The sequence below is a fragment of the Corvus moneduloides genome, chromosome 3 (assembly GCF_009650955.1).
Source record: "Corvus moneduloides isolate bCorMon1 chromosome 3, bCorMon1.pri, whole genome shotgun sequence".
Taxonomy (NCBI): Eukaryota; Metazoa; Chordata; class Aves; order Passeriformes; family Corvidae; genus Corvus; species Corvus moneduloides.
Genome location: NC_045478.1, coordinates 49,283,696 through 49,311,331, shown reverse-complemented (window position 1 = coordinate 49,311,331; position 27,636 = coordinate 49,283,696). Strand labels below are relative to the sequence as shown.

General features: G+C 41.9%; 1 protein-coding gene and 1 long non-coding RNA gene across 3 annotated transcripts in view; one reads left to right on the top strand and one right to left on the bottom strand.

The window, feature by feature from the left end:
- The window catches only part of LOC116440588, a 91,396-nt gene extending 71,804 nt beyond the window's left edge, over window positions 1-19,592 (bottom strand). Inside the window, exon 1 of the long non-coding RNA XR_004238695.1 lies at window positions 19,273-19,592. This is a non-coding gene — a long non-coding RNA (uncharacterized LOC116440588). The remainder of the gene's footprint in view (window positions 1-19,272) is intronic.
- A 378-nt stretch (window positions 19,593-19,970) lies between these two features.
- The window catches only part of REV3L (REV3 like, DNA directed polymerase zeta catalytic subunit), a 119,571-nt gene continuing 111,905 nt past the window's right edge, over window positions 19,971-27,636 (top strand). Inside the window, exon 1 of one of the 2 annotated variants that reach the window (XM_032101488.1) lies at window positions 19,971-20,207. In XM_032101488.1, the coding sequence (XP_031957379.1) occupies window positions 20,069-20,207 (139 nt within the window). In that variant the 5' untranslated portion in view covers window positions 19,971-20,068. The remainder of the gene's footprint in view (window positions 20,208-27,636) is intronic. The other variant, XM_032101489.1, reaches the window with a different exon arrangement.

Sequence of the window (27,636 nt, the reverse complement as noted above, 5' to 3'; positions counted from 1 at the left end):
TAAGAAATTATTCCATGTTTTTATTACATTCAGAATTAATAGTGAAGAGGCAGGCAAGGTAGAATCTCACACCTGTTCATATGTAGTTTTGGAGTTACCTGTTAACATTTCAGTTATAATGCTCTGTTCACCACCACTGTTCTCTAATCTAGAACCAGACTCAGTGTAAACTGATATGATGTTCATGTAAACCTCGGGGTGGGCTGAAACTGAGTTCAAGCAATGCCATTTCCTCTTTGTGCAACTTTCAGTTACCTAAAATACGTTATTAAAAGGATTTCCCTCTTTCTATGTATAATTTAAAACAATTCTTTGTTGTATTGGGTGTGACTTTTCAAGAGTAATCACTTAACTGATACTAGTATTTAACTACTTTTAATAAATTCACTAAAATTACTGTGTCTGCACTGCAGGCTTATATTGCTTTTATTACACCAAATGATTTCTTTCAAATAGCTAACAGTACACAAAAACTAGGTGTGTGTAACCCATTGTTAAACTAATGCAAAACCTTACGTAGTCTTATAAAGATTTCATTTATGTCAAAAATGAGACAATCAGAGTAAGTTTTGAATGACTAAAATGCAATGATACACATATTTCACTGTAAAGCACTTACAGCAGTGATCACCCAATGTCCCTTCTCTATGCCTCCTGGACTGCACACACTCCTTTTTTTCCCCCCAGAAAACATAGATCTTCAAATATAAGCACAAATAATGAGAATACAAAAACAAAACAAGGAAAAAGGCCTCTGAACTCAGCTGGAGAATGAGGCTGCTGCCTCCCCAGCTACAAGATGGTGTTGATCAGCTTGGCTTTCTGCAAGGCAGCTGCTCGCAGCTTCTGCTAAGCTGTGCACTCAGTACGGGGCGCGGAAGAGAGGAGATAGGGGTGCTGGGATAGGAGTCTGGAAACAGAGAATGTTGTAGTTCATGTTATGGTGTGGAGGGAACTGAATGAGGAAAATGCAGCCAAGCCATTGATTTGTGACTCACTGACACAGAGTATTTTATTTGTCTTGCTCTTGGCCTGTGCAAGTTTGATGACCTCTGTCCTTGGTCTTATTCCACTTACTCCCACTGCTATGTGAGCTTTTGCATGTGTCAAATGACCCAGATGTTTCTTCTCCACTCACTGTCTTCCAATTTGACTGAGCAACACCTGTGATTAACAGGCAAAAAATGCACGAACAGGGTGTATTTTCAGTAAAAATTCTGCAGCTAATTGAAAACTAAAAATTAATTAAAATATTTTTAAACAGTTAGTAGATGAGTGATTTGGTGTCTTCTACTATTTAAAATTTTCATATGTAATCAGATTTAGAATAATTGGAATTCTATGATGAATTACTAGAGTCTGTTACAGATTCTCTGCCTTTTAAGACTGAAGTAACAGAAAATTTGTTCATGCTTGCCATATTACTGCCTGGAGAGATGCAGGAACAGGCAAAGAAAGCAAGCAGAACATAGCTGTAGCTGGCTGTGTTCATTTAATCCAAATATTTAATAACCAAATGTTCCTAACAACAAATAAGAAATAGCAATCTATTCTGTATCAAAGGATATATTTGAACTCCCTGGGCAAGTTTGGCTTAAGCTTATGAGGTATGTGTTAGTGGGAAGTGAAAATACACAAATAAAAGATGAGTATGTTCTGAACTATTTTACCAACAAAGAGGGGAGGGGGCAGGAACGAACTATACAGTTCTGTACTTTGTTCTTGAAATAGGCAGAATAACTGCCCTCAAAGCACACACTGTGAACTGCACAGACTGTGACAAGAGCCCAGGCCTGGCCAGATACCCAGATCAGCTCACTGTGCCCAGCTGGAGTCGCGTCATGGCAGCGGACACGTTAGCTTAAGGCACAAAGCAGTGATAAGAACGTATTTACCCAGCTGAGAGGAAAAGTGCAGTAAATCTCTCTGTGTCTTTTTCCACCACGTTCCTCAAACAGTTACATAAACCCAACCCACATTTCTCTCTTACTATGTCACAAATATAATCCTCTCTCTAATAAAATAATAATAGTAAGAGATCTACATTTGAAAAAACATGTTAAATAATTTGCAGGCATGATTAATAGTTCTGCTGACTGGTAAAAATCTGGTTAGAGCAGCTAGGGTATGATGGTTTTTTAGGGGCAGGATAAAGTTTATTTGATTCTCTGTAACTGAGTGTCCTCAGCTGAACCTACCAGCCCTTTGCTGTGTGAGGATTATAACTCACGCTGCAGTTGGATCAGCCTCTGTTTCTATTTTTAGTGCAGATCTTGCTCCTTATTTAGTCCTGATTGCATAGCCAGAACTGCATTCTCAGCAGCTCAGTGAAAAGCTTGCCTGTTCCATTTTATAACCTTTCCAGACAAAAAGATGGGAAGCCTGTAGCTGTCCAAACAGTCCTATTTTAGGAGCTTGCAACACGATGCAGTCCAAAAACGCAAGGGCCACATGAATCCCTGCTGAAATACTATAGACTTTCCTGGAGTTTTACACAGCAAGAATTTGGCTGCTTCAAAGTTAACGAGGATATTTAAAAAAAACCCAAAAAACCAAAATATCCCAACAAACCCAAACAACCTCCCCAATTCCCAAAAACCCTTCTTCACCCTAAATATCTTAAAATACATTTCTTGAAACAGTAATATACATCTGGATCAAATTCTTCAGAAAACATTTTATCCTCCTTAGATGCATAGTTTATAAATCCAATTCAGGGAGGCAACTACTAGCCAAAAAAGAAATAAACAAGGAAAAATGGAAAATGTTGGTTTTAAAGAAACTCTTAGCAGGGACGACCACACAGAAGTAATTTTCTGCCACTCAATTAAAACCATAAGAGTTATTTTTGGTTTTGAACAAAGCTTTCCCACTACAGCAAGGAGTTTCTGCAATTATGTCAGCATCAGCTAAAATGCTTCACCTTCACTTCTAGGATTTGCTCCTGGAATATCCCCTCAGTCATATTCACTTAGTAAGCTATATTTCCATGTGTTGCACGTAAGTGCATAACTAAAACCCAAGATTAAGATGATCAAGACCACTGTGAGGCTACAAACACACAAAATGCAAAGAATCTACACAGAAAATACATGTAAAATACATTTTTATCTACATGTACTGAAATATAATGTCAATAATGGATCTTATTTTCATGTGTGAAGACATTGCATCTTACCATACACTGAAATTACACATAACTCCAAACAGGTCTCGTATTTCTAACCGAAGAAAGTCAAAGCCTTGCATGCACAAACCTCTTGAATGTAATCCTAAATCCTTGTTCTCCAAACCTGCCATAAATTGCTAAGGAATTGTTATGCTGGTCAGGCAGTGGTCACTGAATTCAGCCAGTTTTATTGTACATGTAAGGATATCCAGCACCCCTCCTGTAGTGGGGAGATTGATTGCAGACAGAAGTTTCCCTCAATTTCTCCTGTATTCAGGCTGTTGACTGTTGCAGTGGGGATCCTGCAACATGCATATACCAAACCAGGCGTCCCGTGGAAAGGAAATATATATGGACAGACAGATTCTTGCTAGATGTTTCAGAGATGTTTATTTCTCCAGCCGCAAGGCCGGGGCTCTGCCCAGGAACTGTTCCAGTCACGGGACCAAGGGTCCTTCTGCCCGCGCAGGGAACACAAACCAACCAATGGGAACGAGGCTGAGCAGGGACAGGGAAGCCCCGTGTCTGTGCCCTCAGGGCCCCTCTCCCAGGGCTACACGGCGGGGGAGGGACCCCAACACCTCACCCGTTTTATTTTAATAAAAGGAGAATGAAAACAACTGGATAAACATAACAAGAACAGTTTCAAAACAAAACAAGCCACCCTCCTGAGTCTTTAAATGTCCAATCAGATTCTGTGGAACATCTTAGGGCTGACAGAAGGGAGACAGAACTCTGAGCATGCTTTGTGGGGAAACTGAGGCAGGAGAGGGTTTAACTTCTTCCCTCCCCCTTTTCATCCCCCACTCGGCATTGGAAAGGGATTTTTGGGGAAACAATTGGCAAAAGCATGGTTTTGTGAGGGAAACCATGGGTGAAAAAACGGATTGGGAATACACTGGGGGTAATAGGACATAGGGTAAAAGGGAAAGGTGGGATTAGGAAAGGGAGACTGTAGGGGGGTTTACAATGGAGATATTGTCTAACATGACTACGATTTTTGCATATATACTGCCTTTTACAGGAACACCATCAGGCCCAGTGACCTGCGATGCTTGTAACCCTTTTTTACCTCGTATAATTTTGAATTCCACTACCTCTCCATCTCCCAAGCTTGGGATGCATTTTTCAGGGTTATTCTTTTTAATAGCAGTTCTATGCACAAATATGTCTTGCTGGTTGTCACACCTTGTTATAAAACCATAATTTTGCTTAACATTATACCATTTTACTATCCCTAAGATCTTAGTTACTATGATCTTTTCCTTTTTCCGAGTGGCTGCTGTTTTCTGTCTCGCTGCCTCTTTGCTCTCTCCTTCAGTCGCTCCCATGTTGGAATTGTCGGGGCTGCTCGTGCCTGCGCGCTCTTCCCGGGGTCGCGTTCGGGGCTGCGCGGGCCGGGCCGGGCCGCGCCGCTCAGTTCTCCGTGCGTCGCCTCCTCTGGTCGCAGCTTCGCTGCCGATGCCGGGCGCTGCACCCACGTCTTGGCCGGGCCCCCGAGCGACGATCCCCCCGCGCCCTGCTCCAGCGCGCGTCCCGGCTGGGCGCGGCTCCGCTCTACCGCCACCGCCGCTGCCGCCAGCCACCGCCCGCGCGCCGCCCCTCTCGGCCGGGCGTTCACGGGGCTCGCTCCACCACACGCTGCGCGGGGCCGGGCGGGCACCGCCGGGTCCCGCCGCTTCCACCGCGCCTCGCTCCGCCACCGACACTGCGGCTCGCGTGGCTCCGCCCGCACGCGGGAACTGCCTCGCTGCTGCTCGCAGAGCGCTCGGCGCACGTGGCCTGGGCCGCACGGTCCCTGCGCCAGGCTTCCCTTCACCAGGACACAGCTGACATTGCTCAACGCTCTCGGTAACTAAATAATATTCACGAAAATATTCTTCCATCGGCATATATTTTGACTCCAGTATTAACTGTGTCCAAACGGTTTTCCAAAAGCCCTTGGTAAGAATTAAATCCCAAGAAACATAGAAAAAGTTCTTAAACAACCACGCCAGGAAGTGTTTCAGTTCTTTTTGAGCTTGAATCAAGCTAAAATTTACAAATCGTTGTTCAAGAATCATTTTAAGATAAATGTCCATATGCGGCTCTGAGAGCCAAGAGTCTTCCCACGGTTCCTCCATAGTTTAGATATGGAATAGCAAAGCAAAACCAAGAAGAGGAATCCAAAGTTTCCAGGGTTTACTCACACAAATCAGTCGCTTAGGGATCGGGGATCGTTCTGCCCGCATTCCCCACCATTATGTTGCAGTGGGGATACTGCAACACGCATATATCAAACCAGGAGTCCCGTGGAAAGGAAATATATATGGACAGACAGATTCTTGCTAGCTGTTTCAGAGATGTTTATTTCTCCAGCCGCAAGGCCGGGGCTCTGCTGAGGAACTGTTCCAGTCACGGGACCAAGGGTCCTTCTGCCCGCGCAGGGAACACAAACCAACCAATGGGAACGAGGCTGAGCAGGGGCAGGGAAACCCCGTGTCTGTGCCCTCAGGGCCCCTCTCCCAGGGCTACACAGCGGGGGAGGGACCCCAACAGTTGACTAGTCTTTTCATGGCACACTGAGAATACAAAGGCAGATTTAAAAGAAAATTAACTGGAGGAGTAAAGAATTAAAATCAGTGAAGAGAAGGAGGGACCAATATACTCTCATTGTAAATTTAATTACCTCTTAGTCAAACACTGGACACATTACAAAGCCAATACAAAACAGAAGGGCCATAAAAATTATGTATTAAGCAGGCCTGCATTTGCATATTCTGTGTTCCCCAAATATCCTACTGATTCTGTGAAAATGGAGAATATTCTAAACACATGAAGTCAAGTTCCATATCTTGATTTAAATGATAGGCATGGGATGGCACAAGAAGTAGTCAAGATCACTGTCTGGAAGGCAAGGGGCTAGAAATTGAAAGAACTGAAAATCATTAACTGGAAAGACCCAAGTACTTGAAAGCCTGTTCATTCTAGCAGCTGTCAGAAACATTGCACCCTTGTACCCTGAGTGGAGACTACTGAAATTTGGGTATTTGGGATATGGGAGTGTCTTGGCTGAGCTTCTCAGAGTGACATAAGAAATTGAGACTCTAGCACATTTGGAAAAATATAATAAAAAACACTGGTACCAAGGCACCAATGTGCAAATCAGGGCAATGAAATTGTGACTTGTGTGCCTACAAATTAGGAACAAAAATTTAAGCATGACTATTCTGAGAGAAAGGTATTTAAGAACAGAACTTTATTCTCAAAAAGCCACTCAGATTTTTTTCAAGATTACACTGAAAGAGGCTGAACTGCACACAAAATCCTTCAGAAAATGCCTAAAAACATAACACAGCCAGAGACTAAGATAACTTCCTTTAAGCCCTTTTCAAGAAGGGGCTTTTGAGCTGATGCATGACAGAGGAGCCCAAGAAGCTGATACTGAGTTGCAAGGGTCCAAGAGATAGTCCAAAGTCTGTAGACCTTTATACTCCAGGTAGGCGTGGAGAAGATTTTCACAGGGAGACCCTATATGGAATCATGACAAGATTTTCTCTAGCAAGCCTCTGGCATGGATTTTCTTATGAAACACCATAGCATAGTGCAAAAAGTATCAAATTACCACTATTCTGGACATATTTTTTAATAAAAAACGTGACTGCTGAATCCATTTGGAAGAAAACCTAAGTGTATATAGCTTTGTTTGTAATTCAATACTATAAAGAGTATCCTAACAAATTATGAGTATTTTGCAACTGATGTAATAACTATTTCTGTATTTTCAGTTGAGTGACCACTTCTGTGTTTTGAATTATGAAATCTGCATAACATTAAAATAAATTACTCAAGTGCCATTTTAAATCAAAATTAAGTAGGTCACTTTGAAGTCAGCTTTGATGGGCAGTTTTGTTGTTGGTTTTGGTTTTTTTTTCAAATGAGAGCATGAGTCTGTTCCCTCAGCAGCACTTAATCACTGGTAACTTTCATGAAGAGCAAACAAAAGGCCTCTTCTATTTATCCATTATGTTCCTAAGAGGTGAGAACAGCTTGATGCAAATAAAAATCATTAAAGCATTCTGCACTACCATTAACTGTCTGAATATGTGTATATGCAAATGCAGCACATTACCCAGTGAAACTGCAGCCTCATGACCTTTTGCATTGAAAATCTATGCCTTATGAGTCTCTTAACAGTTGAAATGCTCCCTATGATGTGTCTTCCTGGAAGTGCTTGGTTTGGACAGGTACAGTAATGGAGTGCAAGCCATTTCACAGAAACATATTCAGTTTCAGCTACCCCTTCACCCTGTCTGGGCAAGGTGTAACATCAGAGATACCTAATTTGCAACAGTGCTACGGTAGGAATAATAAGCCAAAATGTTACTGCCCAGATCTGATCCTGTGTGCAATTACACCCATAACTTCACTCAAATGAGTAGTTCCATTTAAGACACAATGAACATAAAATAATGCAAAACTGTAAGTGATTTGTAGGATTAGAGGCCTAATTAGATGTAAAACCTACTGACCTAATTCTTCAGAACTTGGTCCTTTGTGTAGCCATTCATGCCCAACTTGAATGGTGTGCAGAACCCGGCTATTGCCCACCCAACGAGATGGGTGAATGTATAGAACTGAGAGAGTTTAGTCCTCCAACACCAGCACCTGGTGACAGTATTGCACCACAACTCCTGCCTTCTTAAAAGCTTGAACCAGAGACACATTTACGGTAGCCCAGACAATAGGTTACAGGACATTTATTGTTGTTCAGTCTGTCTCTCTCCTTGGCAAAATTTACATCAGTCATCAGGCACAAATTTGCATCTGCTGCGTAAGCTTTTCTAGAACTAAGTAAGTCTTGGCAGTGGTTATCTCCCCCTCCTTTGGGACATACACCTTTGTTGCATACTTTTATGTAGCAGCAGAGTGGTTAGGATGGTGCATTATTCAACAGCAGCTGAAGAGGCAACAGCAGACTGGATTCTAGACTTTCCATTTGAAGGACACCAAGCCAACCTCTCCTGTCTCACAGTCCTGGCACACTCCGAGGAGAATGCTTCCATCAGCAGGTAGTTGCATGTAAAGCATCTCTTACCTCCAGTTTGGGAATTTGCCAATCATTGCTGATGACTGGAAGACTTGGAGGACAGAAAGAATAAGGAAGCTTTGATTTCCTAGGCCTTCTTATGCTTTTTTCATTGAACAATAATTAGATAGCTTACATACATAGTACTGAGTGCAGGGACAAAGGACCTTTAGGCAGGGGCCCTTATTACTCATTTATTTGGATGTTATAAAAAGTAATTAATGCATTTCAAGGCCAGGCTGGATGGGAGTTTGAGCAAGCTGGTCTAGTGCAAGGTGTCCCTGCCCTTGGCAGAGGGTTTGGAACTAGATGATGTTAGAGGTCCCTTCCAAGCCAAACCATTCTGTGGTTCTATTTGAAGCACATAGAAAAGAAATCAGTCAATGGAACGGAATAACCCTAAAGGTCTTGTTCTGAATTTGGCAAATTGGCACGCTTTAAAAACCTGATCTGAGACACTGCTGCTCTGCCTATACCATTTAGTAAAATGGTCCTAAGGAACAAACCTGAACACCAGGCTGCTCGTCACCTGGGCCAGCATGCCAGGGGGCAGTTTAGGACCATAAGAGCAAGAGCCATCCAAAGCAGCATTCCCACGCTGCTCAGGGATAGCACTGGAAGGCAGAGGAATGCAGTGGTCTCAGCAGTCCTTTTTCATTTCACAGTATAGTTGCAATATACGGTAAGGAACATTAAAAAGGAACCAAAGGAGGAAATTATGAATTCTACTCCAATGCTACAGTTCATACCAAATAATTTGGAATTTTTAAACCTTGGAAGTAGCAGTGTTATAATTTTATAAATGATTAAATTAAAATAAGCTTACAAAGTTTTTGGTTTCTTAGGAACATAGATATATATTATGCTAACAACAATACAGTATTTACTGAAAAGTTGTGCCCATAACATGCTCATTCAGCTCCTTTTCTGTCACAACATAAGAAATAAAGCATATGTTACCACTAATGCACTTTATCCCTTTGGCAACTACTGCTGTATTTTCTCTTTATATGAGTGAAATTTACTCCTAAACAGAACTATTTAATTTTAAAAATGCTATTACTTCCAAATTGTGATAAAAGATTAAAGCTACTCAGGATAAGCTTGAAAAGCATGGATGCTGTGGATTTCTTTTGTTTAAAAGAAGTAATTTCTGAAGTACTTTAAAAAAAAAAAAAAAAGCAATTCTGTGCCAGTAAGAAAAAGAGGAAATTAGGGAACTGACTAGTAACCTTGGCTGGAGCAAGAGAGGGGAAACTCAGATTACTGGTATTGAAAGTTTGATCACAAAAAACAGTGGCAGCTAAAACATGTATTTAAACTTGCTTTTTTTTTTTTCTCCAACCGCAACGAAGAAAAGGTGGAGATTTTTCATAAGAAATCCAATTTCCTCTTCAAACAAATAGATGTTAAAAAAACTTAAGCTTTTAAAAGCTTATTCATTACAGCACAAAAATATAGTCTGATTTTAATGTGTAGCTAAAGATTTACCCAGAATAGCCACCATAGCTGCTATCTTTAGACAATGATCAAGATTAAAAAAATCAGGGTATGGAGAAAAGGTATTGTTTAATGAAAGACATACCCATTTTTCTCAAGGCACAAGAGACCTAGGCACTGACAATTCTTATGTCAAATGCCTAGTCCTAATGCCTTATTTCAGAATGCTACAGCTTTGCAGACAAGCCCACAACTACACTTGATTTACTGACTGATTATCTTCTGTTTCCTTTTAAAGATAAAGAATGCGTTTAAAGCTGAGTTTGAGAATGTGATCACTTCTTGGAAGGTTCTCTTCCCTCTCTGAACAATGTGAGACTCTCTCAAAGTTATTTTTATGGCATAATAATTTCCTATTTCCCCCTGTGCATTAGTACTTTCACTCACCTTTTTTTTTTTTTCAAAGAAGCACTGTCCTAATGCAAACACACCAGTTAATTATTAGAGATTAAAAATTAAATAGGTCAAAAGCCTTAGTCCTGTCTTCAGAAAAACAGGACAAAATACTGTCTCCACAAAATAGCTTAAAAAGTAGCACAGGGAAAGGAAGGTGGAGGTGCAGTGTCTGAAGAGGCTGGAAATAGTACTTAATACTTCACAGATTTTGGGGACAGCGTTGTTTCATCTTATTAGCCAAGTCATCAAGGTCCCGCTTTTGGACAAAAACAAGTGTCACTGATTTTCTAAGCAGAAGAGCTGCAAGATTACTCAAGACACAGCAGGAAACATGCACCATATCTTAACAGAATCCAGTCCCAGTCACTTAACTGCACAGCTTCCAGAGAGAACATAGCCAATTTCTGTATGCGACTACGTGTTTATAAACAGCACACATGATTTTCCTCCCCAAAATCTGGGAACAGAATCACAGTGTCTTGCCTTTCAATCTGTCCTAACTTCAGTTAACATATAACATTAGATTAGCAGATCTACTCTATAAATTTGTTTTTTTCCCCAGTTAGCATCTCCAGTGGTACCTATCTCATGCTTTGAGATGTAAAAAGATGAGTATATATTGGTATGAAATTTAATTTTATTTGCAAGACTCAAATTGTCGAGGTAGATCTGTGTGCTGATGGGGTCTGCATTTCCAGGGTCATCCTTCAGCAGATACTACTAGAATTGGTAGACTGTAGTAATAATAATAATAATAATAATAATAATAATAATACCATCTCAATATTAAAATAACGTAATAATATCATCCCTTCAGTGCAAGTACTGAGAAAAAAAAGAACACTAGCAAAAAGTATTCAGTAAGTGAACACTTTTGAAACTAGGTTTCAGTAGCCACAAAATTAGTTTTTTAAACATCTAGATAAGAGCATTACCTCTGAAATTACGTTAATTTCAGACCAAGCAAGTCTGAAAATGTTAGCCTTAAAGGATAGCGAATACTAGGCAATACTTAGCTTACAATAAAACAAACACCACCACTTCCCTCAAAATCCAGAACAAAATACAGCGTCCAAAGGAGCCCTTTAGATATATATATAACTCAATAACTCAATTTTCGAAAAGCATATGGTACTCTAATGAAACCTCAAAAATCACTTAGGATGTGCTGGATAGATTACAGTGCAGAGCAGGAGGTCGAAAGACACAAGGACTGTGTAAAAATTCTGTAGCTTAAAGAAAACAGTGAATATTATAGGGCTCAAGATAAAACTGGAATAAAGGAAAAGCAGTAATTTATCTATACCTGTAGTGCCACAGGAACCATTGCGAGACCTTGTTTTATTTGACAGCTTCATTACTCCCCGAGAGGCTGCAATGTGGGCAACTTTGAGGACACTGAGATACTTCAACATAAATTAGTGAGGCTAAAATGCAGCCAGAAAACTGTAAAATCAAACTCAATACAAGAAAAAGCAAGCTACTGCTATGGAAAAGACTGAGAGAAATATTCTGGAACAGATTCTGGAATATATTCAGTGGGATGGAAATACCCCAAAGGCATCATATTTGTAAAGGATCTAAGAATAACAAGCAAGCAGAAACTACAAATAGATTTGTAAGAGTACCAACAAAAAGACTAATTTAGATTTGAGTTGCATACTTGGAAGCACTGTATCCTGGAGCAGGAAGGTAATGGTTTGTCTGTACACAGCTGTAGGCAGACTGTGCAACACTTCATTTGTGGACAGCCAACAGAGTCCTTGCAAGTGTCTTGGTGGACCAAACATCAATACTCCCAAGTAATTAGTTCTGCCCTACAAATGGAGGTCATATGGTTGCCTGGACATAAAACATAAATTCTCCATCCACACTCTTTACAACTCTGGAAATCACCAATGAGTTCTAGGCATATGACAAGAAAGATCTATGCAAATTGGATGGAATTCACATAAAAATAACAGAAATTCTTTGGGAGCTAGAAAATCAAAAGGAAATGTTACAAGCCTAAACAAGTGTTGCTTTACTTAGCTTAAGCTAAGCAAGTAAAAAGTTCAAAATGCTTTTTTCTTAACATTCAGTTTGATCAGGAAAATCATTTCAAAGGAACAAATCCCAAGAAGGAAAAATAATTATTTTGAAGTGATAAAACGTTCTATATACATACTTATTTAGGAACTTAGAGAAAGCCTATACTGAGTTCTAAACTAGAGGTAATTGTCCTAATAGAAAAAAATATAGCAGGCATCTGAAATAATATATATTGTATAATGTATATATTCATATATGACAGGGACCAATACCAACAGAGATGGACAAAATATTTAATGGAGCTCTGTCATCTCTAAGCTAATTTTAAAACATTTTAAGTTTACTCTTATAGCAACACTCCTCTTTCCTTTCGGCTAACAGATGGCTGTTTGTGATCTACATATTGCGCTGAAGCTTTTCACTTTGTCTGATGCATGAATGAGGAATGCCTCCCATAAGTCAGACTACATGGCAGAAAAAAACTTAGCATCTAAAATTAAATGGCTTTCACTCCTTACCATCCAGCCCCATTTCTGTGATTCATTCACAGAAACACATTTCCCATTTTAGAACAACAAAAAATTCAAATAATAATCACATACCCATGTGTATTTGGCTACACAAGTTATAGAAGAATGATAGGGCTTTTGGCAGTTACAGTACTTGAAAATTTTCCATTATGACATCTTTCTAATTACTTATTATTTGAACCATTTGGGCTAACTCTCTTCACACCAGACATATTTCTCAATGGAGACTTTCAACCGAATGCTTCAGCTATTCATCAGAACTAGAATATGAAAAATTATGTTTCACTTGCCTGTTTAAAAGCAGTTCTTACAATCATCTACCTGAGCTGCATTGTGTGGAATAGAAATTTCAGAGTATGGAGGGATTGGCAGCTCTCTTCTAAAAATAAACCTATTACTTTGATTTTTTTAAAAAAAAGCTATTCAAATGCTCAACCACTTTTCTTTGTATACTCCACTACTTGCCAATAACTCTGTTGAACATACCATTTCCCAAAATAGTATTAATGTTCAAATGTTATATGTCATTAAACACTGTTTTCTCTTTTGAGTCCATTCCCAAATTTTAGTCATTAGTACAAAGCAATAGACAGCAGGTTTTTAAATTACGCTGGTTCAGCAATGCCAACAACTCCAGCACCATTCCTCAATTATCTAAGACTTAATCAGTTCATTTTAATCAAATTTCATCTATGAAATTCTCACTGTCATACATACAGTCTCTAAATGTCACTTACTGCTATACTGTTAACTGCTCCCCAGCAATGTGTTTTTGTTACACTAAACTGAATTCCTTATGCAATCATATAATTATTTTACTCTTGACAATAGGTCACTTTCCAAGCATGGAAGGGAACCTCAATCACTTCTTGACATGTAGAATTCTGTCAGCAAAGAGCAGATCAGGAGTCTCATCTTTACAATTAAGTGTTTACTGGCCCTTTTCTTACATGATGCATGTGTTGCACTTTCTCAAATTTTTAAATTCTACAATGTAGTTCTACATTGTTACACATGTAATTCTTTATTAATTTTTACATTTCAATTTATATAATTTTCTTGAATACTTATGCTTTTTCCTGCAGGCACATTCAGTGGCAGGTTTTTTCTGATACAAGGCAACAGCAAGACCTGAAAATGTTGGAAAAAAAACCCATTATATTCAAAAAAAACAACAACAAAGGGTAACTTCCAGTCAAAACTGTTAGAAACATAAGTTGCTAAATGCAAATACAACTCAGGAAACAAAAATGGTCAAAGGTAGTTTGCATTTTCGTATAAAGATTATGTATGTGAGTTTGTACACACAACTCATTTACAGAAAGGAACATATACATAATGCCATGATGCATGTTGTAAAAGGGTTGCCTTTTATACTACTAGTACACTACTGTCAAGATTTTCTGAAACAGAAAGATGTACCACCTCCATGGTATACAATGTATTTTGTACAATGATGATGCAAACTCATTTCTCCTAATGGCTAAATTGTTTGCATTGATTAGAGGAACCACTACTGAAATGTTCAGGGATCTGCATACAATCCTTCTAGAATTCTGATAATCAGGTGCAGTCATGTGCAATAACCAGCAAACATCATATAACCCTTTCCATAATCTCATTAATCTCTGTATTAAAATTTGTTAAAATGCTCTGCCCTGTTGCTTTCACTGAGAGAAGAAATCCATTCTTCCACTGGGTTGAAACCTTCTGTCATGGGAAGTTAATTTCCAGTTTATGTCTAATCATTCTACATTGACAGTGTTCTTTGGCTTAAATATTTTTTCTTCTTCCTTAACTCCAAAGTTATGGATCTTATTTGATATGCTGCTCTCCTTCAAACTTAAGGTTATTAGCAACTTTTATTTATATGCTAACTAGGACTGCACTAAAGACATTAAATGGGCAGACTCTACCGGGAGCCAACTTCCGGTTTTATAGTGCTTCTCTCAAAACAATCCATCAGAACTTCCCATCAGCAATTCTTTACATTATGCATCCTCCTTCATTTCTCATATGACATTATACTGAATCTTTATAGGAAGCACAGATTAAATCTGATTATGGTGGTGCTTGGATGACAGTTGGACTAGCTGATCTTGAAGGTCTCTTCCAGCCTTGATGATTTTGTGAAATTTACTTAATTTTGTCAAAAAAATTGTTTTTTTTTAAAAAATACAGTTACTCCAATAAAATCTAATGTTACTACACCAGAGATATATCTCTTTTTTTTTACTTCTACACCTTTGCATACCCTATGTTATAATTTGTCTCCTATGTCCCATACAATACCCATGGGCTCTCCTTCAAGCACACTTGCTACTTTCCAATCACATGGCACTGTTCTTGCCCTGATAGGTTTATTAAGAGCCTTTGCTAAAAGACTGCTTTGATACTTCTAATGTTTTCATAATTGAGACCTAGTTTAGTTTTCCCATCAGGTTTCTAGTGACAAGACACTGCTGGTGTAATGCCATTGACTAAATGTGTGACTGCACTACACTTCAGAGCCTACTGCCTAGCCTGTAGCTAGTAATTGAGAATTAAAACAAACAAACAAACAAACAAATACACCTCATTAATTAGGATCTTAAGCATTATTTCCAAAACACTGTTACCCCTACAAATTAATTCAGCCGCCCAAGAGCCACTTTGAGGCAGTTTGGATGTTATCAGATAAAAATCTAAGGACAGCGTGTGAACAACAAGGAATTGAGCAACTCGTGGATACCAGAGAGTAATTGACTTTCAGCTGGTCTGATGGGCATGCATGTTATTGCTTCACATTCTGGCTTTAGTGGGCTTAACTTCCTGGAGTATAAGCAAGGCTTGTCAGAACTCTCATGTGGACTTCTTGCACTGGGTGTGTATGGAGCCTTACAGTCTAACACAGGACTATGGATTCTCATAAATGACAAAGCAAGTACAGGTTTGGCAGTCCAGAACTATACAGTACCAAGTACTTCAGTGTGAAGATTCAGACCTTCTTCATTTCACTTAGTCTGTGGGGCACACTGGGAAATAAATTTCCTGTGTAATGCAGACAGTCTGACTGTCTAGGTTGGGATACCAACTGGATGGACCACATATCACTCCTCGTCCATGTATCCAGGTTTTCTCCCTGCAGACACTGTGTTTGTGTCATCTGAAAAAACAGCACCTGAGAATATGTGAGCCACACTCAGCTGTCATTCTGAAATAATAGTTTGGATAAATCCACGGCATCCTCAGACTGAGGGAGCACTCCAAGATTTCAGATCATAGGCATCAGAAATACTGAACATCCTTGAAATCAATAGGAACTCAAACATGGACAACTAAGTGGGTTTTGAAGGTGAGATGTACTGCTGGAAATTTTACCTTTGTGTCATAGTCTAAACTTTCATCATCAAATTTTGTTGCACTCTGCTACTATAATTAGATATTTGAAAAATGTGGCTTTTCCCTTGGCCTCCATCATGTTCAGTCACTAGATGATTCTGTGTCTGCTTATATTTGCATTTATAGTTTTTTGTGAACTGCAGATATCATTTTGTGACCAGGTTTTTCTAAGTAGCTACATAGTAAGCATTAAAGAATAATAAAAACTGACATGTATTTTGTTTAAAAAAAAGGGCAAACCTTTATTGACTTTACTCTATGGAGTAATTCTAACTTAAAAGACAGTCATCAGTTATGCAGATAAGTAATACTATTAATACTCAAATTTTGATTGTACAGCTGTTTAGCTGTGCATGATTAGGACCAGTTATATATTCAAGAGTGATTATTTTCATGCAAATACTTGGCTGGCTAATGGGGAGAACAGCTGCTGCTTAGCAACTGGAAGAACAGAGAAAGGGGGTGACTTGCTTTATAACAGAAAACTGGATGAAACCTTATAGAGAGAGAACATAGAGTGTTTGGAGGTACCAGGGAAAATGGGCGGTAGTGCTCTCTAACCAGGATGTTTCTTCTTACAATTACTGACACCCTAAGACAGCAGCATTTTCAGGTAGTAAAGTGTAAACTAGAAGAAAATGTATTTATCGTACATGCATCCACTCATGTGCATGAACAACAAATAGAACAACTGCTAAAGACAAACACTGACACACAAACTGAAATGTAGGAAATTCAGAAACACGCTTTGTGTCTGTCATCTACTGAAAGGGTTAAACTGAATTTCAGGCTTCAGCAACTTAAACTACCGCAAGCCAAGCTTTCTGGAAGAAGTACTCTCTTCCTGCTGCTCAATCTCAGCCCCTGCACTGCCTCCTCCGCTGTGCAAGCACAGGCTTTCACACCCTACATAATGAGGCAGATCACGGACCTGATCTAGGTTAAAACTAACCCATCTTTTTTAGTAGGATTGCTTTTACCTGGCTCCGTTTCTGAGTCAGGTTCCTTGTGCAGCTATTCAAATGCTTGCACTGACATGAGGAGGAGGGCAGGGGACCTCCTGTGACAGTGCTGACTCAAACCTTTACTGAAAATACAGTCTTACCTTGGTGCGACCCTGCAGACAAACCTACTGACTTGACTGCAAGACAAAACTGAAAGCAGAAGTGAGCTGTAGGAAATTACGGAAAACTGAAAAGGCACAGCTCAGAAAGCATGCAAGTTCCACAAAAGTGTCTGCGTGGCTTTAAGACTACCACTTGGATTAAGCTATTTACATCAAAAAGGAAAGTCACTTAAATTTTTTTTTCTGAGAGTAACATTCAACACTTTCAGAAATCAAATTAGCACCTCATATGAACAAGAAACTGGCTGTAGGTTAGGTATCAACTGTTCTTGGTTTTTTTGATTCAAAGTATGGGACTCCCTGATTTAATAAACAGCATAAAAAATTTGTCATTTTAAATAGAAGACTCTGAATTACATGCTTTAGCAAATCCTGCTTTATGCTTCTAAGAAGTTAGTTATTTCAGCTTTCTACACTATTCTACTGTGGGCAACTGCTTTCTCTTCAGCAGGACTCCCACATATGAACTTGTGCTACATCTCACACACCACACTCATTTAGGAGAAACCAGAATCCACCAGTGGCTCAAATGTCTTGGTTTATTCACCAACCTAGCTGATGTTCTCCTGCCTATGCAGATGACAACAGAATACAGCAGTGGACTGGTATCCCCTAGCACAGAATAGCACTGCTGATGTATCTTCAGCTCATGCAGGCAACAGACCACATCTGCCAGTGTTCAAAGACATTAAACTGTCAGTGAAATACACGGTGGGAAGACACAATGCTCAGCAAGTTAAGAAGATCATGTGAACAGAAAGAAAACAGAGCACGGAATAGAGTAACACAAGAACTGTTATTGTCCCTACCAAAGTTCTATGGAAAATTAAGGAAATGGATTAGTAAAGGAGCAGTACAAAATGTATTCAAATAACAATAGTTAAGAGATGCTGTTTGTTAATAAGCCCCACCAGTAAACTCCTAGTGATTTATTAGCCTTTGTGAAATCTAAGTATTCATGAGAGTATTTTTGCAGTTCCAAAGGTTTTCCAAATATTAGCTTTGCAAATGTAAACAACTGTCAAAAATTAAAGTTTTAGCTCAGTTATTCTTTAGATACAATGAAAATAAGTTTGGAATTCAAACCTATTTTGACCACTTTTGTGACGTAAGATTTCTTGATGACAAGGTGGATTTTTTTTTTTCTGTTCTCATAAAAATGAGTTTAAGGAGGAAAACAGATGTGAGTTAGAGAAAATAAACAGCCTACAAAGAAAGAGTAGGAAACCAGTTACTCTTGAGTAGACAGGCAAGCTTCCTGTTCATTACAATGAAAAAATGAAGGGTAGCAACTGCCTGACCTGTCTTTTGTTCAAATCTAAACCCGAAACACATGTAACCAAAATGCGAAACATGTGTTCTACATATTGGACGTTTGTCAGGTTTTATGGATTCGTACATTTGTCTCGTATCATCCAGTCCTGCACGCACATGTATCAGCATCGCTCGCAGTGCGTGTGAGTATTTGGCCTTTTAACCGGCTCCTCTCCCACACTGCCAACTCTTTGGATATCTGCTGTTTTGGGGTCTTTCCTCCCGAATCCGCAGCTCTCAGACAAAGAGACTGCAACATGAATCTTAAACCTAAACTCAAGGTTTTTTCAGCACCTCAACCTAAAGTCAAGCCTGTTTTACGGTTTTCAATAAAAGCCTGCATGAGACCGCTGCAAACCGCAAACTAAGCTCTCCTAAAGGGCGGAAGAGGAGGCAGACAAGCAGGGGCAGCAGGAGCAGGGGGCCGCGGTGCCGAGCCGCCCGCAGGGGCGCTGAGACGCGACCCCGCCCCCGCCGCTCCGCCGCAGCGCGCGCGGCCCCGCCCCGCCCCTCCCGCGCGCTCGGCCCCGCCCCGCCCCTCCCGCGCGCTCGGCCCCGCCGCCAATCCCCGCCGTCCCTCCGCAGCCCCGGCCCCGCCCCCCGGCCGCGCGCGCGGACCGTCACAGCCCGAGGGCGCGCGGGCGCTGGTGGGAACGCGGCCGATCCACCCTCTCCTCCGTGTCCCGTCTCCTTCCTCGCCCCCATCTTCTTAGGGTTTTTCTTTTTTGGCTGGCCCCTGCGGCGTGCGGAGACTCACCTCCCCGCCATCCAAAATGGCGGTCGACCCAGCTTAACCCCGTCGTGTCCCGGCAGCGCTGCTTCTCCCGCCTCATCCGCGGCTCGGGATTCCGCAGCCTCACCCTCAGCCCGCGCGGCCGATCGCCGAATCACCGAGGCCGTCCTTCTCTCCTTCCCTACCTCCTCCCTCGCCACCAGGGGAAGCGATAGAAAGATTTCCCCTCACCCTCCCACGCGGGCTCGCGCCCCGCCTGCCGAGCCCACCCGAAAGATTGGGTGGGGGGGAGCGCGTATGAGTGTCAGGGAGTGGGGGATACCTCCTCTGCGCATTGTGCCCCCTTCCCCCAACACATGGCCCATCCACCCCCCCCCCCCCCGCCGTTCCCCCAATGGTTGCATCCGTGACGACATCATCATGGCAACAGCAGCTGCAGCCCGGGGCCGGGGTGCCCCCGTCGCCGCCGGGGCGTCCGCGGGGGACGAGCCCGCGCTGTCCCTCAGGGGCGCGCGGCCGCACCGGCTGTAGGAGCGCGCGCGAGGCGCGCCGCCGCGCACGCGCCCAGAGCGGCAGCATCAGGCGGCGGCGGCGGCGGGGGGGGAGCGGAGACACAGACAAGGCGCGTGCCGGGCTGTTCGCGCTCCCGCGGAGCGTGCGCGCGCTCCGGCGGGCGGGCGAGGAGCGGTAGGCGCTGGCAGTGTTGCGCGCGCGCGCGCTCGCTGCGGCGGCAGCGGCGGGCGGGGGGAGCCGTGCGGGCTCCGCGCTCGCTCCGCGCTCGCTCGGTGCTGTGCTGGTGCCTCGGCGGCGGCGAACAAACATGTTCTCAGTGCGGATCGTGACTGCCGACTACTACATGGGCAGCCCGCTGCCCGGCCTGGACCCCTGCCAGTCCCGCTTCCGAGAGGCCCCGGCCAAGCGGGTGCCCGTCGTGAGAGTCTTCGGCGCCACCCCTGCAGGTAAGGGATGACCCCCGCCGCCGCCACCGACGGACGGGTGGGGACGTCCCCTCGCTGCGACGCCGCGGGTCGTGCTGGCGCCAGCCCCGCCGTCGCCCACCCCGCGGCGGAGGCAACGGCAGCTCCCGCTCTTTGTGGCTGGGTCGCGCCCCCCCCTCCGCGCCCGGCGCCGCCGCTGCGGCGCGTCTCACCTGCCAGCGGCGGCCGCGGGGACGGCAGGGCAGCGGCGAGGAGCGGGGATCTACCCCGGGTGTCGCGCCGCGCCCGCGCGGGGGCTGCGGGGCCGCCGGGGCTTTGTGCGGGGCTGCCCCGGGAGAGCGGCGCAGCTGTGCAAACACCGGGGCCGGCCCGTGCCGCCCTCGCTCCCGGTGCCCACCGCCGCTCTCCTGCCCTTCCCGGGAGCTGTTGCTGCGGGAGGGCGAGCGGACAAGGGGGAAGCCGCTGAGCGCGGGCACAAGTGAGACTTGTGCGGCACTTCGGAAGTGGGGGCTCGTGTCGCGGTGCGGATCGCGCACGGCCGGAGGCACCGGTGCTGCACTGCAGAGAGGAGCGTCCTGAGCGCCGGCCACATGTTGCCCCCCGAGACTCCCGAATGTCACATGCTACTTCTACACTGCCTCTTCGCTGTGTGGCCTTGTGCTTACAGCCGTCCCGCGTCTCAAATGTGTTTCTGACCAATACAAACAAATATACTCTCAGAACAAATTTCTAACAAATATAATATTTAAGAAAATTAATTTAATATGTATTGTAGTTTGCTCATATGTTAAATATTAAGTTGGAAGAAACCCCTGTTTTTTGAGATATTAGACGTACTAAGCATCATTGCTTGTGATTTTTTTACACTTATGCTGTGTAATGCTGACCTTGGGAATTAAGGTATTTCTGCATGTTTTATTGACTGGCATATTGAAAATTATATATTGATACATACATTAAATCTTAGGAAAGACAAAAAACACGTAATAAAAGAGCACAGCAGAGGTGTCTTTCCCTTCAACCAGTTATTATAGTAGAGCAGATATTTTTGCTGTATTTTTTGTTGGCTTGTTTTTTGTTTTTTTTTAAATTCAGAATTAACTGTCTTCTCTGTTTAAGCACAGAGGAGCGTGACATATTAAAGCTGTTGTGCTCTGATGCAGCTACAGCTCCAAATTATTAAGTGAATGAGTGGGATTAATAGATACAATATTGAAATAGTGGGACCTATTTTAATGTAGCTCTAATTCTGCATACAAAGGAGATATTATGTAATAATATTTATGTAATGGCACGAGTAACTATTTCATTATTAAAAAATGTAGAGCCTGAGGTTGTTGGCAAGTAGCAGGATTTTTGTGCATATGTGTGGTTAACTCATTAAGGCTTATTTTCTTTTAAGAAAAATGTTTAGGGTATGCCATATCGTGAATGTGGCATCGTAAAGTAAACAGTAAAGTAGTTTAGTTGTCCAGCTATTAGGAATACAGTAGGAAATCCCTGGCTTCCCCAACCATAAACTAATGTCAGTTTGCATAATAGAAGTGTTTCTAATTTGTCTTCGTTAGAGAAGACAATTCACTAGAGTCTGCAAAGGCAGTGTGACTTGTCTATCCTATTTATTTCCTTTTTAAACTTTTAAATCTTTTTTAAACGTTCTGTACCTTTAGTAATGTTTGCTGATAAGCTTCATGAGCTTCTTACTGCATCTCTGCATTTTTTTTCTTTTAGAAAAGGCAGACAGATGTAATTCTCTCTCTTCAGAGGTGTTGGACCTAAGCAGTCATTGTTAGAAGTACTCTGACTGTGATTCTCAGGTTATTTCTTGAGAGCTGAAGTTTAAAATTAAGTATAATCACTTATATCTACACTGACATTTTCTTTGAGGAAAAAGGAGTAGTAAAAACAACTTCTAGCGTACTGTCTAAGACAATGGGATGTCCTTACTGTTTGGCTTACAGGCAGCGTGATGCTTATCTTCACTTGAGTTGGTCTGGGTGGGAATAACCCTTTCTTACTGGGTTTAATGTGTGTGCCTTGCCTCCAGGAAAGGTGCTCAGTTGCCTTGTTGCCTCCATGGTAGCAACCCATTATGGCTGTATAGGCTGCTCCACCTCCGGCATGATTAACTTTGCAGAATCTTACTGTGTTTATAGCTGTGTGCCCAAGCTGTGCAGCTAATTGGGAGTCAGGTTCAGAACAGACTTCAAATTTCACCTGCTGAGTGAAGGGAGTTTGATTGGTATGTGGCAGTGGCTTATGCAGATGTTCAGAAAGTCAAACGTCTGGCAGTGCTGTATCCTTGTGTCCACCAGCAGCTATGGACAGTGGTCCTGAAGGCACCCACCTGGTGCTTTCTGCCCCATCTTGTGGAGGTACTGCATTCAGTGAGGTGTGTGAATGACAGGGATTGCCAGTGTTCTTACCTTTGAAGGCTTTTATGTAATCCAGTACCCAGCAATTAATTTGTAAAGGTTTACTGCTACAATCTATAAAATGAAAGCGGCTTGTGGTTGGGGGAGATAAAACCCAGACTTTTAATTACAAGTAATGGAAGGATCATGTCCTAGAACGGACTGTGTTGGCAATAACATTTGACAACTTCTTTATGTCTTTTGAGGAAGAAATCTTGTTGTATTTGGCAAGGCTATGCAAATTCTGTCTTGATGTCCTACATCTTTGCATAAGAGCTTGAAAGACAAGGAATCAAAATTCTGTTTAAGCCCAAAGACCTGCCTACTATATTCTGTTATTTTGTGAAATGAAGAGTAAAGTTCTGATTACAGTAGCAAAAGGTGAAGTGAGCTGGTTGAGCCATTTCATTCAATTTTAGCTGTTTGCTGCTTTAAGCAGACTGGCATGTCTGTTGACATAGTGATGTGGACAAAAGTATAATTTCAGAAATGCTGCAACATTGCCATGGTGGTAATACAATGAAAGCAGTGTTGAATTAATGCTTTATTGTATAAGAGCATAGATACTATCTGATGCACCAGTATTTGTATCTGTAAGGGAGTCTCATAATATTGCTGCTTATGCTTAAGAACAATAGGTTTTAATTCATTAGGTAATGCTCAAGTATGAAACCAAGTCACATTCTATTCTTAGGCAGTATTGTCTGCTAACTACTACTTTTGTAAATGCTTTTTGTAAAAACAGAAAAAAACTTTGAAAAATTGAAAGGCCTGTTGTTCAGAGTGAAATTATAATGAAAATTTATTTTTCTGTTAATGTATTGTTGTTAGTTGAATTGTCAATTCTTGAATTGTCGTTCCTGTTGCTAAATCTGAATCTTGTTAAGATTTTTGCAACCACATAAGTACCTGAATTTATGGCTTCAAAACAGATATATTTAAGGTAAGAGATATCTATAATCATAAAAGTCGTGTATGTTAATAGTTTTGTTTGGGAAAAGGTTGTTCCACAGGTCTTAATCATGGAATATGCTGGGTTGGAAGGGACCCATCAGGATCATTGAGTCCAACTCCTGGTCCTGCACAGGACACTCCAAGAGTCATATGAGGTGCCTGAGAGCATTGTCCAAATTCTTCTTGAACTCTCTCAGGCTTGGTGCTGTAACCACTTCCCTGGGGAGCCTGTGCCAGTGCCAGGTAAACCAATTTTTCCTGATACCAAACCTAGACCTCCCCCAATGCAACTTCGTGCCGTTTCCTCAAGTCCTGTCACTGGTCACAAGAGTGAAGAGATCTGTACCTGCACCTCCATCATGAGGAAGTTTTAAGACTACAATGAGGTCTCCCCTCAGTCTCCTCCAGGCTGAACAGACCAAGTGACCTCAGCTGTTCTTCATGTGGCTTCCCCTCAGGGCCCTTCACCATCCCTGTGGTGCTCCTTTGGATGCTCTCTAATAGCTTAATGACTCTTGTTCAAGCTGCCATTGACCTGGACCCCCAGGTCCCTTTCTGGAATGCTGCTCCCCAGCCTCTTGTTCCCTGACCTATACACAAAACCAGGGCTCCCCCATCCCTGGTGCAGAATCCAGCACTTGACCTTGTTAAACCTCATATGGTTGGTGGTTGCCCATCTCACTGATTTGTCAAGGTGTCTCTGCAGAGCCTCTCTGCCCTTGAGGGAGTCAGCAGCTCCTCCCAATTAAATGTGGCTGCAAACATACTTAATATTCCTTTGAATCCTGTGTCCAAGTCATTACTGAAGGTGTTGAAGAGAACTGGGCTGAGGATGGAGCCCTATGGAACCCCACTAGTGATCAGATGCCATGTCCGTATTATTTTTATTCCTCTGAAAAAGTGTGTGGAATTTAATTCTCTGTTTGCTAATTAAGCTTTGTAAGTCACCCTAAGCCTCATTCCAAACTTCTTTTAAATTTAGGTGACCTCAGAAGGCGATTGCTATCCCATGTTGCTTCCATTTATCTGGTATTGTGAAGATTTGTCTGCTATGAGATCTCTTATGGTGTATGGGGTGTATTGGTTCCTACTAGCTCTTGGCCATTTCAAGCTCTTGTAGTCTGTCCTCAAGATTTCACTGACCATTTCAGAACATCTGCGTGAATGCTCAGTTGAGTGTTTCTGTCAGGTGCTTATTCAGCTGCAGAAAGACAGACTCAAGCTGTAACTCCCTTCGTAAAGAAATCAGGGAGACTAGATGTCATTTTAGGAGAGACATTAATTAGCAAGCTGAGGTTGCTAAATTATCACTTCACTTAACAAGACTTGAGCACAAGTAGCTGAGGACACTACTCATGAACCACGTAGGAGATATCTGTTGGTGTGTAATAATGAGTATTGTCAAACAGATAGTTGATATATTAGCAAAAAAAATAATTTTGATGTGGATGTGATTTGAGGCTGATGTGTGATAAATTTCACAAAAATAGGTGCACATTTTAAAATTGCTTTTAAAGGGTGTTAGGTTGAGAAATGTGCGTTCAATTGACAGGATGGCCTTTGGAGAAGGCAGATTAGGAATTTACCTAGGAAAAAGTGATGTGTAATTTGAGAGGTAATATAACTGCTGTCCTCAACTGCCACTTTATGTATTTGTCTTGTTTGGAGGGGTTTTGTATTTTACGTTATACAATCACAGATCCAAGAAGGAATCTTACTCAGGGCAGCACAAAAACTCAGCCAAAGGAAAGTATGTTTTTAAGTTATTCTTGCATGCTTTTGATTGCAAGTTTTTCTGAGGCTAAATGTAATACAGAGTAAGGGCTTGCAGTCAGCAAAATCTGAATGTATTTCAGGTAGGCATCTCAGTTTGGTGCCTTCACTTCTTGGTTTTCTGAGACCAGAAGAGGGGGGGGGAAGAAAAGCAGAGGCAAAAGCTCCAGCTAAAATCTGGCTCCCTTCCAGCAGCAGTAGCTCTGGTATGACTCAGTGAAGGGGCCTGCTTATCTTCTTTCTTCTGTTCTTCCCCCTCCCCTTTCTCCCTTCACTGACCGGGCTAGGCTGTATATCTGATCCTATCCAGTGTCTGTCTTTCTGTCCTCTGTTATTGTTCATTTGAGAAGGACTGAACTCATTGCAGGATCTTGCTGCTTTCTGCACTCAGCTCATGGTGAACTTTTCCTCTCCCCGATTTCCCTACCATTTCAGATACTGTCCCCCACAGTGGTCATTTCCCTGTAGCTTCCTTAGTTCAGTGTTCACAGCTGAAAATTGTTCCGGTTGCTGCTACTTCCCATATTCCATTTCTCAGAAGTGGGTACTACTTTTTGGTTACACTCTTCCAGTTTCTTCTGTGGATTCCCAGTGAGAGGACGCAGAAGAGGATACAGCCATTGTGGTGAGGCTTGTGCCTTTGCTTTACCTTTTCACACCCTTTCCCAAAATATACCAGTGTACAACTCTTGATAAGGGGTTATTCTGTGAGCTACTGCATGGCCTAAAAGATTTTTGTGTCGTACAGTGTAGCTTCACTTCCATCATAACATTTCTGCATCTTGCACTGACAGCCTTCTTCTCATACTTCCGAAGAATTGCCTCATGTATTAAAAGGACATGTTTTCCAAATTGTCAGGTTTTGGTGGGGGTTTAGCGGTGGTGGTGTGTTCGGTTGGGTTTTTTTAAGAACCTTCTGGATTTTTGTTGTTGTTATTTTCGGGGGTTTGTTTTGGTTTTTGGGGGTTTTTTTAGAGGCATTTGTTACATACTTTGTGTAGATTGCCTGCTGAGTTGTTTGAGCAATGAGAGGCTGCCTGAATAAACTGAGATTCTGCTCCACTGGCATGAAACTTGTTAAGTAGCCAATTTCATACTTGTATATATGCAACTTGCTAAAATTCTGTTTCTTAAATAAACTTTAAAATACTGTGACAAAATTGATGTTCTAAATAGAATCCGGTTACTAGATTCATAACCAATATTGTGTTTGCTGTTGTAGAGTACCTCCTGGTCAAGTCACTGAATATATTTGTGCTGTTGTAATTCAGTCAAAAAAACACATGCATACGTGACCCTACATGCTTTAAACTCAATCAGCTGCAGACTTTAAAATGTCCACAAAGTAGCTGCATCTGTATTGAATCTGGGATTGGTTTTTATGATTAGTGTCCCTGGAAGTAGACCAGGAGCTTATCTATCTCAACTACAATTTCCAGTTCTGTTACATACTTCTTAAGGGTGCTTTTTGGCTGCTTGTTGAAATATATTCTTTTGCAGTGTGTAAAATGAACCTCCTCAAAATAGCACACTGGTCTGAAAATAGTTGTCTCTCTTATTTTTACCAGAGAAGCACATGCATATCACAACGGAGGTTGGCAGGATGAGATGATGTGTAAACACTCAGTGAGAAACAGCTCCTGATTAGTAATTTTTGCAGTCTGAGTAGACAAGATAAATCTCTGAAAGAAGGAAACAGGAGTGGTAATACCATGCTATCAATTTCTTCTCAGTCTCTCATATTCAGAGTTCCAGTATTGATCATTTAATAATACTGTCTTCTACTAACTGTTGCCATTACCTTGGTTTTGTCCTTCACCCTTAGTTGACTTGCTTGACCTCTGTGTGCAGTGGACCTCTGAGAAGCATGATGATGACAGTGAACATATAACCATTTGGAAAGAGGCAGTATGAACACTCATACTGAAAGATTTATAGTCAATGCTCTGTCTCACAAATGAAGTGGGTGAAATTTTTTATAATGATCAGACAGAGTCACTGAGTATTCATTCTCATGTTACCGGAGACCTGCTCATTAAAATCTCAGGACAATTGGCAGTCGAAATTTTTTTTCTTCTTTAATTACACTTTAAAGAGACTCTCTATCTCCAGCTATTGCAAAGCCAGTACCTCAGCCTCCTGACGTGTCATCACTGGATGTTGAGGTGACAACTGATGAACTTGCTTCTTTGCCTTTTCCTCTCTGTCTGCCATGTCATAGATACTGTCCCTGTATGTTACAATTGTGTGCATTTTTTGTGTGTATGTCTCCTCTATATCACATTTATTCTGTGGGGAAAATTGTATCA